This window comes from Pimephales promelas, chromosome 16 (genome assembly GCF_988280905.1).
Source record: "Pimephales promelas chromosome 16, fPimPro1.hap1.1, whole genome shotgun sequence".
NCBI lineage: Eukaryota > Metazoa > Chordata > Actinopteri > Cypriniformes > Leuciscidae > Pimephales > Pimephales promelas.
The window spans coordinates 10782958-10800366 of record NC_142784.1 but is presented as its reverse complement, the minus strand read 5'-3'; the positions used below and the strand labels follow the sequence as shown (position 1 = coordinate 10800366).

The 17409-nt window shown below is 42.2% G+C and overlaps 1 protein-coding gene across 1 annotated transcript; it reads right to left on the bottom strand.

The window, feature by feature from the left end:
- Positions 1 to 661: 661 nt before the first annotated feature.
- On the bottom strand, positions 662 to 9630 carry gpr171 (G protein-coupled receptor 171). Its single transcript, XM_039660216.2, has 2 exons — positions 9447 to 9630; positions 662 to 3936 (listed from the first exon to the last, which is right to left on the bottom strand). Exon 2 carries the CDS (start codon positions 3649 to 3651, stop codon positions 2701 to 2703), a length of 951 nt encoding a protein of 316 aa, XP_039516150.2. The 5' UTR covers positions 3652 to 3936; positions 9447 to 9630; the 3' UTR covers positions 662 to 2700.
- Positions 9631 to 17409: the final 7779 nt, after the last annotated feature.

Here is a 17409-nt window from a genome sequence, read left to right as displayed (position 1 = left end):
TTCGTACCAGTTTTTATCAGTCGAGAAACATTGCGAAATTGAGGTCAGTCTAAAGTGGAGATGGATAGGATCATGCTTTCATTTCCTCCTGCCTTGATTATTGTAATTCTCTTTTTACTTGTCTTAGTTGTTCATCCTTGAAACAATTACAAGTGGTTCAAAATGCTCTTGCTACGCTTTTAACTAAGTCGTCAAAGAGATCACATGTAACACCAATTTAAATGTCCTTACAATGGCTCCTATGTTAGATTTACAGTTCATTTTAAAATCCTTGTGATTGTGTTTAGAGCATTGCAGGGCCAAACTCCTGTTTATATAGAAGAGTTGTTGCGTTGTTGCGAACTCCAGTAATTTGAGATCCTACGGTCCAAATCGGTCTTGTTGTCCCTCGCTCCAGATTAAAGAGCATGATCAAAGATCTGTGGACTTTGTGGGCACGTTTAAAAAGAAGCTAAAAACTCTATATTACTTTGTCTTTTATCTGATTGTGTCTGTTGTTTTAACATACTCTAGATTTTGAGACACAGTCATATCATCAGAGACGTGACTCATAGAACTGACATCAATGGCCCCTCTTTCACTCATTTCTGGGAATAAAGAGGTAACTGAAAATACAACTAAAAAGGTCATTAATCAAATAAGAGACAAGACAGAGACATCATTAACAATGTGACATTGATTTATTAAAAATCTTAAAGTTCCCCTGTGGTGAAATTCAAGCTTTTAATGGTGTCTATTTGGTGTTTTTAATGTGCTTTAAGACAAACCATGTGTAAATTAACAAGTCAACACCATTGTTGAGTATTGTCTCAAAAATGTGGTTTGAAATCACTGGTGTTTTAGATGTCACAAACTAACTACCTTGTAACCAATCAGGTCAACATGTAATCATCAACGAGTGGATCTCTGAGCTGGTGAGTGAGTGGGTGGCTCATTCGCACATTCATACTGCCAACCTGATCTCACGGGAATTCGTACGAATGGTGGCTAATTCGTAACAATTCATACAACCTCACTCGTACAAATTAGTGCGACTTTGCTAAATCGTACATATTTTACGAATTGGCCAATTTGTATGAATTCGTACGAATGACCTACCCCTGACCCCGCCCCTAAACCCAACCATCAAGTGGGTTTAGACAAATTGTATGAATTCGTATGAGTAAGGTCGTACGAATTAGCCACTTTTTAACCACTCGTACGAATTCGTACGAATTGGTCGTGAGATAGGGAAGGTACTGCATATATTAAATGAGGCAAGGGTGTAAAGTTACATTCAAGCTATAAAAAAAACACATTTAAAATGTTTTTTTTTTTCAGCCCGTTTTCATCCCAAGGCGTCATCTAACTGGCGCTTTTGACCATACGTCAACATCCGACAATTTAGGGCACCCTTTAATATCAGTTAGATGACGCTATCCTAGTGGTCTAACGTTTACCCTACCCCAAACCTAAACCTACCCGCGTCATCTAGCTGCTCTGCAGTAAAGGCCAATTTATACTTCTGCGTCGAGGGTACGGCGTAGTGTACGGCATTGGCTACGCACCTAGGCGACGCCGTCTTGAGCATTTATACTTCTGCATTCAGGTCTTGGTTGCTCTGCAGTACTGCTCCGAAACGCTAGTTGGCGGCGGAGGGTTTTAATGTTCCACTGTGTTTAGATTCCTCACGGCTAGGTTATTACAAGCAATGGCGACTGAAAGAGAGCGGATCGTGTTGGAGTTGGAGCTCATTGAGGTGGAAAAACAGTTAATTTTAGCGAAATTATTAAAACTAAAAGGAGACGTCGGAGGAGATGGTACGTGCGGAAATGCGTAGGAGGAAATGCGATGCTACCAAGCCGACCATTCACAGATCTTGCGGTCCGCGTCGTCGCGACGTGTAGTTACATTTTTGAGGAGGTGCGCGTCAGGCTACGGCAAAGGGTGCGCGATATGGGACGCGTCTGTGCGTATGCTACGCCGTACCTACTGCGCGGACCCTACGCAGAAGTATAAATTGGCCTTAAAGCGTCGGATGTTGACGTATGGTCAAAAGCGTCAGTTGGATGAGAATGTGTTGGTTTTTTTGGTGATGAAATAGGATACAATTATGACTACAGGAGGAATTTAAGTTTATTATATAAATTTAAGAGTTCAAAAAAAACGTCTCTTTATAATCAACCCTTACAATATAAATTATTCTTAATTTGTAGATTTTTATTAGGAATTTTGGATCTGGAATACAATTTACCCTGAATTTCCCCCCACTTTGCTTCCTGTCAGTTGTCCCAAAATATATATTTTTTTATACTGTACAAATCCTCTAAAACCACCATCACAGAAAACTTTCTTCATTTTTTTTTTCAAAAAAAACTTTGATGATTTACAAGCTATATCCATAATATACACAGTACAAACATCACTGTATAATCAACCTCTGAGCATTATTGTACAGTCCGTCTTCATAGCTTTAGTCATATTAGAAGGCTTATGTTTAAACATATACATATTTTGCAAAAAAAAAAAAAAAATTCAGTGACTTTTTCAACTGAAATCTTGTGCAATTTTTGGCCAAAGGTCTTTGTGCATTCTTCTTTCCCCTAGTCCGTAGTCTTCTGCTTTGTTTGTTTCCTACAGTACCGATCTGTCGTTCAACAGGAATCTTTCTTCACCCTATATTTAGATTCAATTGGTGTGCATCATCCTCCGATGGAAGTTTCACTCTGGATCTGCATTTGGAACGGTGCGTATGATTGAGAAGGCCTTCGTGATCTGATGCCTGAATGCACGGCAGATGACGAAGTACAGCACTGGATCAAAACACAGGTGCAGGATGGCGAGAAGTAGAGTAGATTCTTTGGCCAGGAAGAGAGTCTTCCTCAGCGTGCATTCAGTGATGACCTCAATCTGTGCAAAAGTGTACGGCATACGCACAGCGTGGTACGGCACGAAGCACACCACGTAAGCCAAGGTCACCAATGCGATGTTTATGAAGGCATGTCGGGCATTAGCCTGTTCCTCAGGGTCGGATTCACGGCGACCCCACAGCTGCTTCAAGACCAGGCCGTTGGACAACAGCACCGCTACTGAAGCGTTGAAGAAGATAGCCATGCCCAGAAAGACAGACAATGCGTGCCAGTGCTTGCCCAAATCGCCTTTTAAGTCAGAACATGTTAGCCCAACTTTGTCTTCGACGTTTTCTTTGATAGGGATGGCCATGTTAGGCACATTGATGAAGAGCACGAGGAACCAGACCACCGATGACATCAGAACCGCAAAGCCCACCTCCTGCAATCGCAGAAGTTTGGAGCTGCGAGTGATCTGGAGGTAGCGCTGAACGCTAACAAAAGCTAGAAAGATGATGGACGCGTACAAGTTGATGTAGATGAGCGGCCCACTCACTTGGCAGTGAAAGATGGTCAGACCCTTTGAATCATTGCCCAGATCTTTGGCGATCTTGACAGGTAACGCCAGCATGAGGAGGAAGTCGGATGTCAGGAGATTGATGAAGTAAACGTTAATGCACTTTTTAGCACTTCGGCTGGTTATGAAGGCCCACAGTGCCACCATGCTGGCAGCAATTCCAATTATGAAGATGAGGATGTAGAAGGTGGCGAAGGGCACCATGTTGTCGTTGACCACGCAGTTGCTGGTATTTGGACTCCCCATTTTTTTTGGATCTGGACTGTGTAAGCTCTAAACAAGGCTTATGCAAATAAATTAAGACTGTTTACTTCTCCTTTTCTTCACGTGTCTACTTTTAACTCTTGACAACCGAGAATAACAAGTATGTTTGATAACAGTTTTGCCTTTCACTTCACCAGAAAGTAATAGGTATTGGAGGAGGAAGTGGTAAATCCCCTGTTCAAGCATGCAAAAGCATTTTCCTGTTTAGCTCGCACAGGGATATGATGTCACCTATCAGCATCGGCGAGTAAATGGCATCCCGAAAGCCTGAAAAGAGACAAAAGAGGGTTAAAGAGAAAAATAAATATCAAACAGAAAAATATATAGAAGTATTTATTCATCCATGGTTCCTGTTTTCATGATGTTTCATAATTATGAACTGTTTATATGGATATACATTATGAACTTGCTTAAGCTAGTCTAGATTTAAAATTCTAGTTTGCTTGATAACAACTTGTATCGAGGCAATCGAATCGAATCAATTCTAGCATCTCAAATCAAGACCAGACGGTGTGTTCTAATGCTTTGCAATAAGGTTCATAATTCATGAATGCTAATTTCCACTGTTCTTAGCAGATGGTCAAAACTTCTACCCCCAGTAAGTATGGTGGAGGAATACAGTAAATATCCACTAAACTCATGTTTTATGTCTCAAATAAGGTCTGGCTATATAAGGAATATGCAACGAGAGCTCAGGGCTGCTTTTTCTGTATTAAATCAGCCCATGAATCCTGTGTCGTCAAGACGTACCTTACCTTAAAAAATATGGTAGCAATTTTTGTTTTACATCAATGAACTAAAATTAACGGTGAAAACTGGTGGCCAGTACTTTACCGTAAAAAAATAAGGTAGAAACATTTTAGTTTTTACGGCACTGAACTATAGTTTATTGTAAAAAATCTGGCAGCTGGTTGTGCTTTACCATAAAAAATATGGTTGTAATATTTTATGTTTTGTGGCATTGCACTTTAATTTTAATTTAATTTAATTATTATTGAGAATTATCAGAGGTTAAGACTGACATTTTTTTATTGAAAATAATAAAACCAATGATGAGATGAGTGTTTGCTTTAGTTGGGCTTTTGACTTTGGATTGGACTTTCTATCTTTAGAATTTCTCTGATTGCTTTAATTGTGTGTTTATTAAGCACATGTCATGAAAATCAGAGAAAAAGTGTGATCTATTATGATGACGTCATGTAGTGGCCCATTTCTTTGGATGTGAATGTTTTCTTTACATTCTGTTTTTTTTCCCCCCATATAAGTCCTGTAAAATATAAAAGATTGCCACCACATTTTTTATGGTAAAATACTGGCAAACACAGCTGCCAAAGTTTTAACATGAATTTCACAGGTTTACAGTGTACCTCTAAGTGAATGAAAACATCCTACAAAGTTTTAAATCTGAAAGTGGCCCGTTTTAAGTTTCTGTCTTTCAAAAGTAAGAGACGACTGTGAGTCAAGGAAATGAATCGTTTTTCAAACAAGTCATAACAGAGAATGTCTAATTGAAGAGAATAGAGTGCCGAAGTGATGACGTCACTTTAAAGGATGGGCGCATGGGTTCCCTCGGTCGAAAAGCAATGCATTTTCCCCATAGACTTTTGGAAAATCGCAAAAAATAAGATCTGTGTTTAACAAAGGGTTGTGACCCTTACACGTTTTGTCTAGCAAGATAATCTTTACAAGTTAAGCCAAAATTTATACATTTTGAAGCCCATATAAAGATTTTAGAAAACACAATCAGACACAATAAAGTTTAAAAAACCACAAGCAGGTTATAACTGTGTGTTCTATGTCAGAGATCAAAACGTGAAAATATTTAGAGGCTTTGTTCACCGCAGACCTTATTTCAGGCGATTTAGCAAAAACCCATTCAAAAATCCCATAGACATTAGAGCGAGGGAACCGTAGTGCTAAAATGCTAACTCACTTCCGCGTTTTGGCCTACAGAGTGACATCGTAACTTCGGCACTCTATTGGCACTGGCTGGTTACATCCGGTTTCTGGACTGGCTGCAGTAATGCGTCTCTGTCCATGCGGGGACGCTCGCGGTCGAGTGCAGAATGAATGGGAGCCAATGGGGTTTCACCATTTTCACCCCCAGAAATCCACTTTTCTCAGGATGTAATTTTTTGTCAAGTAATTTGAAAGTTGCATTCAAAAGGGAGGGCTAAGATAATACACTCAGCTGAAAATTGCATTTTTAAGTTCACTTATCTGATCTAAAAATCCGTTCAAAACTATGATGACGTCACACAATAGCAGAATGCTAGCGTGTTCCGGCCAACAACGGCCTAACCTGTAAGAAATCAAAAGGACATAAGTACTCGTTCATTCCACTTTCGGCCAATAATCTATATTGAACTTGCGGAATCAACAATAAAATCTATTTTGATTTAACGACAAGCAGGTGAAAGAGACATATTTAGCCGTTTAGCCCCATAGACTCCCATTCATTCTGCTCTCGCCCGCGATCACCTCCAGTGGAATTATAATGGAACTGCAACCAGGATGATACACAACGGGGCTAATAGGAAGTGCCAAGGCTCTCCGTTAGATGGGCTCTGGTCATAAGCTGTTTCGTAGTGACGTCAAGATGAAACATTAGCATATTGCCCGCCCACTTATTGAACGTGCGGACACCAGGGAAAACTTGAACCTCAAACACAGCAGCTGATTCCTGTGGAAACAGGATCATTTTGAGAAGACGCTGTGCTCTACAGTGTGAAGGTAAAGCCATTTTTTCCCCACATTTCTTTCATTGTTTCATCATCAGACTCGCGCTCGGATTGATATGGTAAATTCGACGTCATCGCTCATTACTACACGGTACGGTAAACAAATCCCAACAGAATGAGCTGTCTGGCCAATCAGAACAGAGTAGCTCACGGAAAAGAGGGATTTAGAGAGGTTGATTTAATGTATCTGACGAGTCGTTTGAGAATCATTGAAAAATGTGGTGATGTGCAAATGTATATTATAAGAAAATTAAACAGTTGTTTGACCTTTGATGCATATAAATCTGCTCTGGGAGACTCCAAAACAAATTTTAAAATAGCATAATAGCAGCACTTTAATGTAAAGTGTTACTAGTAAGTTTAGACCACCTGCCAGTCAACTTGTTGTCTAGTAAACATTCTTGTCCACAACGTTCCGTAAAAGCGAGGAGTCTTATTAGAAGGTCCCATAAAAGTTAATGGACACCTCATAAGACAGCCCGTACTCATCCCAAGGCGTCATCTAACTGACGCTTTTGACCATGCGTCATCTAACTGACGCTTTAGGCATTTAACATCAGTTATGACGCCCTAGGATCGCGTCTAAAGGCCAATTTATACTTCTGCGTAGGGTGTGCGCGGTAGGTACGGCGTAGCATACGCACAGACACGTCCCATATTGCGTACCCTTCGCCGTAGCCTGACGCGCACCTCTTCAAAAATGTAACTACACGTCGCGACGACGCGGACCGTAAGATCGGTGAATGGTCAGCTTGGTAGCATCGCATTTCCTCCTACGCATTTCCGCACGTACCATCTCACGCATTTCCACACATACCATCTACTCCGACGTCTTCTCTCATTTCTGCCTTTCAGTTTTAGTAATTTCACTAAAATTAACTGTTTTTCCACCTCAATAAGCTCCAACTCCAACATGATCCGCTCTCTTTCAGTCCCCATTGCTTGTAGTAACCTAGCCGCGAGGAATCTAAACACAGTGGAACATTAAAACCCTCCGCCGCCAACTAGCGTTTCGGAGCAGTACTGCAGAGCAACCAAGACCTGAATGCAGAAGTATAAATGCTCACAATGGCGTCGCCTACGTGCGTAGCCAACGCCGTACACTACGGCGTACCCTCGACGCAGAAGTATAAATTGGCCTTAACCCTAACGTTGCGTGTCCACTACAGCGGCAAAACTCAGCTCAGTGCCGCTGGCAACGCTATAACTAACACAGTCTCATCCCAAAAAGTCATATAACTGACGTCTTCGTCTTTTGACCATACGTCAATATCCGCCTTTTTAGGGTACAACTGACGCTTTACCTTTAACGTCAGTTTGTGACGGGTTAGGTTTAGGGTTAGGTTTAGGTCTGGGGTAGAGTTAGGATCCCATAACCTCATCTACCGACGTTTAAGGGGGCCCTAAAAAGGCGAATATTGACGTATGGTCAAAAGACGTCCCAAAACGTCAGTTATATGACGTCTTGGGATGAGACCGGGTTGCTATAACGTCTCCACTTTGGAGTAGCCTATGTCTGTTGCGAGTGTGTTTAATCTGTTTTTTTTTTCAACATATACACACATTATAATCATCAGAGATGCACGCGATTACATTCGGAAATAGACAAGCTTTGTTTACATAAATGCTCCAAGCAAAGATATCCCGTCAATTTTATAAACCTTTATAAACCCAGCCAGTATAATCACAATGAGCACATCCAAAATTATTTAACATAGCCTATAACAACTGCAAAGCGTCTAATTTGTAAACAAAATTATTTACGCACTAAATCCAGTATAAACTCCGGCACAATTTGTATATTTTTAAAATCTCAAAACAGAAGTCAAATCCCGAACCGCACATCAATTGGATGCCGTCCGCGTTTTTCGCTTGATATTTGCATAAAGTCGAGAACTGCCCGGTCCACTGTCAATCTCAAAATGCACTGCGCGAGCGTGAAGCTCGACTTCCATAGGAATGAATTGAAAACGCTCTGTCCGCGCCAGTGGACACACACCGTAACCCTACCCAAGACCTAAACCTACCCACGTCATCTAAAGGTAAAGCGTCAGTTAGATGACGCCCTAGGATCGCGTCATCTAACTGACGCTAAAGGGTGCTTAAAGCGTCGGATGTTGCAGCATGATCAAAATTGTCAGTTAGATGACGCCTTGGGATGAGAATGCATTGCATAAGAAGAAAAAAAAAACTTTGGGGGCCTCCATTCTGTTTCATTTAATTACAAAGAATAAATAAAATCACAACTGTGAATGCGCTTATTTGCATTAGAAACATAATTCATCTAAAAAATATTAAAAGTTACATACAACAAGCAGGTATGTTTAGGTAACACTAATAACCAAAGGTTCAGATGAATTAATTTCATAGTAGCAAATGAAATCATGCTCATGTCACAACGCATTAATAGTTCTTCTTGAGCATTAATAATATAATAATTGGGAGTTCTTAAAGTGTGTCATTTTTAATAGTTGAGAAGTGTTTTGTGGTAATAATAAAGCTTTAATTGTACGTTTTTACTTGCTATAAATATGACATAAATATCAACTATAATTTAATTTGACATTTTTCAACACCTTTTGCAAAGAGAAAAGCCCTGAATTGTCTACATACATGTATTCTTTTTTAGGGAAGTGAGTCAGATTGTGGTCATTTAATGTGAAGTAAAAAGGGAAGCTGAACTACATCTATGGACAATAAACTAAAAGTGGAACGTGGAATTACTGTATATCTATTATTACACATTAAATATTATTTGTTATTTGTCTGAATTCAAACTGTTCTTGTATACTTTTAAATAAGTCCAATTACACATCACATATTGTATATTGCTGCATTCATTAAAGGGCATTTTTATGCCATTACTCCCACCTGTCTCTCCAGGGTGAAAATATTTGACTCTTTACTTTGAGTATTAAAGGTCAGTCCTCAAATTAACATTTTTAGAAATCTCCAACGAATCGGATTCATAAAATCTCACACAAGAAGAAACAGACACATGGCGCTTCATAACAGAATTCGAATTTGAGAACTTACCTCATCGTACTCTCCAAGAGACGTCAGATCAGACGGTGCAATAATGCGGTTCTGCTCTCTAGCTCTACATTGGTCTTGTTGAACCCCAAGACAGCTATTGAGATACTTGTTCGAAGAGTTTCTGCATTGGTTCAAAGTCAGTGCATTGCATATCCAGCTTCCTCTTTTCTTAGGGGTTTTGGTTTTAATTATATCAACCAATGGTGGAAAGCACATGGTGCAATGACGCACCGGAAACCTGAACTTTCCAGAATTGCTGTATGTAGACAACCACAAACCACTAGTCTAAAATGACTGTTCACTCTTATTTGCATGCGCTCTCTGTGCTGTCAGTTCCTGGTTTGACGCTCGACTTTGTTAAACATTAAAGTTGGACTGGGCAGGTTCAAACAGAATGCGGTTTTGCTGTTGAAAACAAAGACACTGGTCAGCTGGACAAGAAAAGAAAAAAAAAGGTCTAGAACAGGGGTTCCCAATCACGTTCCTGTTTAGTAACCATTCTTTTTAAGTGCAAACCTGAATGAAAATCTCCTTCATTTTGTCTATCTTGATCTAGCCCAGAAAAGAATGTTTGTTGGTGTAAAGTCAAGTTGGCTAGTTTATCCTTTATTATCTCCATTAGGATACATTTTGCCTACATTAGGATACAACACCCAACACATGACACATCTACCCTCGCCCACACACACCAATAATAGAATTAAAGGGAATTTATACCTATTCAACTTACAGGTTGGTACCGATATCTCTTGCCAGATCAGCTCATAATCCTTTATGAAGAAAATGACTTGGATCCCCAATCGTTTTTAAAGGTCTGCTTAGCTTACAGACCTCTCAAAAAAGTTGATTAGGTGAAATGAAATCATGTTTTTCACTTAAAAACAGTTTATTCATTTTTATTTTGACCACCAACTAGAATATCAAAGGCAAAGAAGGATGCATCTGCTGCCTTCAAAAATCGATCAGATGAAGTATGTAGGAGACAGGAAGTGAAGCTAACATTGGATTTGGACGTGCCTTGAAGCCTTCCTACAGTGGAATGCATCCTCCGAAGGCATGTTTTGCATGTCTCCTTAATTAAACACACCTGATTCAGCGCCAGCGCACCTTAGGTCTTCACTTCTTGACATTAACAAGTCAACTTCACAAGGGCAGAGTGTGAAATACGAGTTATTCACCAATGTACTTTTTTATGTTTTCCGTTCTGTGTCATTAAACCAGTGCGTCTCTTTCAGTAATCTCTTCAGACTCTGACACTTATTTTCGTCTCTTAGTCCATTGCAGTTCAAACAAGCAATGTTCATCATTCTCTACATAGCAAATAATATAGTTTTTAACAAATAGAAAATAAATAGTTTAAAACATTAACACTCATTTTGATCCTTCCAAGCACTTACTTTCTGCGTTGTGGTCCTCCCTTTCCTTTCTTCTGCACTCTTTTCCCTTCACTTGTGTCCTCGTCATCGGCTTTGGCAGGACTCGCTGGGACCTCTTTCTTTCCTCGTAGAACAGTCAGTCGTAGTCATAGGTCGTAGAACGGTCAGTTCGGTTGTTCCCTGCCGGTTCGCCGCTTTAGGGCTCCGAAGTGTCCGTTTAAACAAATCCCGAGGCCAGTCTAGAGGGACTGGTTCACTTAGTAGAATTCATGGCAGCGTGGAAACTACTGCCAGATATTTCTCATACTTCATCGTTCCCAACAAGGTTGGGGGGTTTCGTCCTATTCTAGATCTGTGTCAGCTAAACGGCAGAGTTCAGAAACTCAAGTTCAAGATGCTTACAAACAGATTGCATCACAGATTCAGTCCGAGGACTGATTTGTCACAATAGACTTGAAGGACGCTTATTTTCATATATCCATCCATCCATCCTCATCACAGGATTGATATCGATATGAGCATCGTTATCGGGAGCGATATCGGGGGAAAGGCATACAGGTGTGGCCGAGGCTACACCTGTACGCCTTTCCCCCGCTATCGCTCCCGATATCGATGTTCATCTGTCATTAGTAGCCCCACGCTGGCCGACTAGAGTGTGGTTGGCGGACCTTGTGTCACTCTTGGACGGCTCTCCAATGGAGATCCCGGTCAGGAGGGACTTGCTTTCACAGGCGGGGGGCACGATTTCACCCTCGCCCGGATTTGTGGGGCCCAGCTCATAAGTTACGGTCTCTCGACTGAGGTCGTGGAGACCATCCTTCAATCCAGAGCTCCCTCCACGAGAAAACTACATTCTTTGAAATGGAAACTGTTCTCTACATGGTGTGTCTCCTGGATTATCTCCCTCTACCTTGAAGGTGTATGTAGCGGCCATATCTGCATATCAATCCCCTGTGGGGGCTTCTTCTCTCAGGAGAGATCCTCTTATCACTCGTTTTCTCCATGAAACATTGAGGCTGAGGCCTGCTTTGCACTCCAGAGCACCGGCTTGGGACCTGGCCATTGTACTCGAGGGTCTGGCTTTGGCTCCCTTCAAGCCTATTGAAGAGGTTTCAGAAAAGTTCCTCACTGTAAAGACTTAATTTCTTCTCGCTATTTCTTCCATTAAGATAATTGGAGATTTGCAAGCTCTGTCGGTTGGTCCTTCATGTCTGGAATTTGCACCTGGTATGGTTACCATTTTTTGCCAATGCCTATGACTAGGGTGTAAAAATGCTTTGCATTTTTAGGCCGGGTTACATTCCTAAGGTCCCTACTAATGTGACGGTCCTATTGTGCTGCAGGCCTTCTGTCCTCCACCTTTTACTACCGGTCCTGACCGCATATATTTGTCAGATTCTATGTCCTAGACCAGGGGTTCTCAACTCCAGTCCTCGTGGAACACTGCTCTGCATATTGTGTATGTCTCCCTTATTTAACACACCTGATTCAGATCCTCAGCTTGTTAGGATAGACTCTATGTCAACCTAGCCTCTCCACTCCTGGGGCTAGGTTGCTTATTTCTTAAGTGTGTGCTTGGACTTCACACAGAAGAGCATTTCTCAGTATGGCGTAGTGGGTATAGGGTTCCCACTGCGTCTCGAACGCAGCTTGAAGTTCCCTTGAAAGGGAACGTCTCAGGTTACGTATGTAACCCTGGTTCCCTGAGAGGGAACGAGACGCTGCGTTCGCTTGCCATACCTCCTGCATGCCCTAAATGACTTTCTTCAGGACTTTTCAAAAGATGTTGTGGTCTGCTTTCAGGGGTGCTTTATAGTTTCCTGGTCTATGACATCACATGACGTCCTGCTCTCTCATTGGACTGATTGTACATAGGGCTGTCGCGGTTATGTAATTTCCATTGTGGTAATGTTGAGTGGCTCAATAGCGCGATATGCGGTATTACCACTATTTATTTAATTTATAGGTATTTGTTGCTATATAAATAAGTTTACGATGTGGACAAAAAGCACATTGTCAGTAACCAATGTAACCGTAACTAAACAGCATCTATTCGTGCATTGAAAGGCTTTCACTCAGTGCGCATATTGTTATGACAACAGACTTTGAGCGAATCATTAAACCGTTCATTCAACCAACACGTTCAAAAAACCTGATTCATTAAAAAGAGATGTAATGAAATAAGGTGTTAATTATTTTTAACTTTGAGTTCCACTTTTCAACGCTCAGCTGAGCAGCAATGCGTCGCATGGGTAACGCTGAAGCTGATGCTTCACTTAGAGACCAATGGCATTGATTTAATGCGTGACGCTGTGGGAGAACGGTGAGACCAGCACTGCTGCTGACGCGCATTTCCGTGACGTGAACGTTAAAATGATGGTACGAAAAAATATTTCGCTTTCCTTTGACACGGCAAGCTTTTCACGACTTCAAAGATAGACGCAGGTAATCGCACGCGCTCTGCCGATCTCTCTCATTCACTGTCTGTGTGAAGCCTCTGTAGGCTACACATCACCAAGTTAAACAGTCAAGTTATTATCATGAACTTGTTTATCATTCAATACACATGCATGAAGTTCAAAACAAGAAGGGTATAGCCTTATAAAAAAAACGTGAATATCGCAGTTGCTGCGGTTACGTGCAATCCTCTGTGGTTGACATATCATGAAGCGCAGTACTACAATATTGCGGTTATCGTGACAGCCCTAATTGTAGAGAGGCTTAACAACGTAATCACGCAGAGTGTTCCTACCACATCTCGAATGCAGCATCTCGTTCCCTCTCAGGCGAAGTTTTCTATGTTGTTACACTGCATTCCTGAGCGTTTTTACCTGGTTTCCTGTGTCCCGGTTTTCTTGTCTGTTCCTTGGATTATTCTTCTGCCTCTGACCCCTGCCTGTTTAGTTTGTTTGTTTGTTCGCATGGACTGCCTACCTGTGTATTTGACCTTTGCCTGTTTATTGGATTGCGTGTCTAGATTGTCCCTATTAAAGCTGCATTTGGATCTTAGCCACCTTGTCTCTTAGCAGTTTCGTGACAGAAAACCGTGACACACTGAGATCACACTGAGATCCAGCAGCGATGCCAACTATGAGTCCAGAAGTCCAAATCTTTCGTCTCCGTCAGGGGAATCGGTCGATTGAAGAATATGTCGGAGAGTTTATTGAACTGGCACATCTCACCTCAATGAGCACAGAGTGCCAGATGATCTTTTTTTCGGACTATCTGATCCGCTCAGGTCATTGATGCCTGACCATGATCCTCACGGGACATTAGAACAATATATTGACATCGCCCTGTTGTTGAGCGGTTCATCGTTTACTGTGGCCGTGGAGGAGAAGGAGCTCCGTGAACCCGCAGTATCCCCTCAGCCTGATTTTCATGTCACGCCAGCCATCAAGCTTGCCATCAGATCGGACTATGGGCGTCCAGGACTGATGTCCACTGTGGCACAGCCACCGCTGATGTCACCGCGGAGACCGCCGTTCCAGAGCCATGTCCCGAGATGGCCACCATTCCTGAGTATATCCAGTCAGCCCTGCCGAGCCTGATCTTCACGTTACGCCTGACCAGCCTGATCTTCACATCACATCTGCTCAGCCTGAGCTGCTTCACGTCAGTCCTGCCGAGCCTGCACTTCACGTCAGTCCAGCTGAGCCTACGCATCATGTTCCTGTTCCCGAGCCGGTGTCTGTTCCTGAGCCGGTGTCTGTTCCCAAGCCGCCCGAGGGGTCTTCACCGCCCTGGCCGCCCGAGGAGTCTGCTCTGACCTGGTCGCCTGGACTGCCTGCTCCGCCCTGGTCGCCTGCACATACTGCTCCTTTGAGGGGTGGCTATGTAATGGTTATCAGGTGGAGTGCCCTTGAGAGCCACCTGAGGGCACTCCACATCAGACTATTATTGTTCACTCACAACTCCATTTCACATAACTCATCACTGATGGCATTTACCTGTATCTCATTACCTTGTTTATCTCCTGACACGTGCTGCGGGGCGGGGCGGGGCGCGTGACGCTTCTCACGCACGCTAATGTTCATTGGCCCGTTCCGTAGACACTGTAAGTTGATAGAGCTCCCTCAAGTGATCCCAATTATGCTGTCACGTCGAACGTGAGTGACTGAAAGGGAACCCCCATAAGAAACCATACCGCCAAAGATAAATTGTTTAATAAACTCAAGTGACTTGCCAAAGTGGTCCTGTCTGAATTAAGGTTTATACATGCTAGTTTCCATGACAGAGTTAAAATAAATGTCATCTTACTGCCAGTTTGCTAAGTTTCAAATGATTGTTAAACAGCAAGCATAAACTATGAAAAAGCAACAGCCCTTCTGGCTCACTCAGTGTCCGATTTCACTGACTCGCTTTCATTCACTCCTTCAAGTGCTCTATATTAGTGGAGTAACGTAGGGAATAGTGAATGAGGGTTGGCTATAGGGGGCAATTTTCAACACAGCCCAAGACCTGAAAAGGGTGTCAAAGAAAGGAGATGTGCAAAGTGTGCAGTGTTGGTGAGAAAACTTAGCCTGACTACGTCAGACTTCCTACTTCCGCTAATTTCTAATTTCGGGCGGGCTGAGAGCCGTGACGTAGAGGCTAAGCGCCAAGTGTACATTGTAGGTTAGAGAAATCGAAAACCGAAACAACCGCAGAAATGGGAAACAAGACACGGGATGCAATTCGCTCTGTTATGGAGAACATTCCGGGGTTTTTCAAACTGAAGCAAAGGTCGTTTACAGCCATGTTCACTCCAGTATTTCGCTCGTATCATCAGTGTTTACAGCTAGGACCGGCGCGTGCACTTATGCCCCTCTATTTGCAACGTATACCAGCAAAAACCAGCATGCTTGGCCATTATGTAGCTTGCACAACGCGCATACACTTTTGATTCTCTCATCAACACAGATGCAGCTGTTTTTATTTTTGCAAATCATTATAACATGGAAAAATATTAACACTTCAAGCTTAGGCATTTAGGCTACCCAATTTTTTCAGGCTAATAATTGTAGTAATGATGGATCAGACCTGTTTGGGCATATGCATAACTATAAGGTCATAACATAACTTACCCCCATTCAACGTCAGTTCTCCGTCTTTTACAACCATGACAAGAGAGTCGGTCACCTCGGCTGTGAACGTTTCTGGGGCGCTCTTATTATCATATTATTATTATTATCATAATAATAATCCACCATATTTCATTTCGACATCCTGCTGCATTAGTCCCAGATATGTGATTCATGAACGATCTGTTCATTGCGTATGTCACGTGACAAATGAACATAAGACTCGGAAGGTAAAGTGATTATTTATGTTCCCTGTAAATCATTTTTTACTGCATTATGATTTCTTAATTCAGAATATGATCAAGATTGCGTAGGTGGATGTGATCGGGGAATTTGGCTGTTAAAATTATAACATTAAGCCACTTAAATAAACAAAATGACTCGAATGACTCAGAAAATCAGTAAAATGAACTTCTTGTTCATGACTCGCGAGAGCAGCGGCTCGGTCTCGTCCTCGCGGCGCTGCGGGGCGGCAGAAGCTAAATCAGACTCGTGAGAGCGGGGCACGCCGATGTTGCGGGGCGGCTGCAACTCAGTAATTCATATAAATAACCTAGTTCGTGAATTATCCATTCCCGGTTGGCACACATTTTGCAGCCCTTACAAAAGCGCCGCTCTCTGTTTACAGTGGAAGTTCGATCACAGATTTGAGTTCGATGCACAATGTCTCGATGCGGCCGTGTCGGCGCATAACATACGTCATAAATAAACTTATCTGATTGGCTTATGGGTAACCAATGATTTTAAACTTCAGAGAAGCGCCCCCTTGCGAGAGAGAAAACACTTCTCTATTATGCCATTCCAGACTTTGTCTACGAAGCAAAGTGAAGTAACAGAGTCTGGTATTACCAGGCTAGAGAAAACTGTTTCAAATCGATTCACTTCATGTTTTCAATTAAAGGTGCAATGTGGGATTTTTAGCGACATCTAGTGGTTCGGTTGCGAGTTTGCACCAGGTTTGCACTAAGGGCTCAGCCCACTGCTCACCCCTCCCTTTCGAAGAAGCTACGGTTGCTAAAACGGGACAAACATCTCGTCGGCTGAGACAGCAGAGAACAGCCAGAGTAAGCCAAAAGTGTGTAACATTGTCACTGTTTCTGTACCACAGTCCATTATAAACCACATCATGGATAAAGTTTACAAAGCCATAGTCAGGTGAGGATTAAGGGTTTTAATATATAATTTAATATAATAATAGTAATCAGCTGATTGTCTCACAAACGTAACCAGCAGCACATTTCTCCCCACATAGCAAACCCATAATACAGCGAGGGAGCAGCTATATATTTTTTTATATATAGTTTAGCTGGCTAATATGAGCTGTTACTGTGGCTGAGCTGGGACGCGTACGCATGAGTCCAAAGGTCGGAGGTGCGCGTGGTGTTACAATCATGTCATTTTTGACGCGCGCACGTCTGCATCCCATAGATACTATTTACTACTAGGGTTTTTTCTCTGATTTTGAAAACTCTTCGCGATCGACTTTAGTGATCTAAAAGTCTCTATCGATGGGTTAGTGATTCC

Coding starts and splice junctions, on each gene's coding strand:
- gpr171 (XM_039660216.2), bottom strand. CDS start 3,651: ATGGGGAGTCCAAATACCAGCAACTGCGTGGTCAACGACAACATGGTG.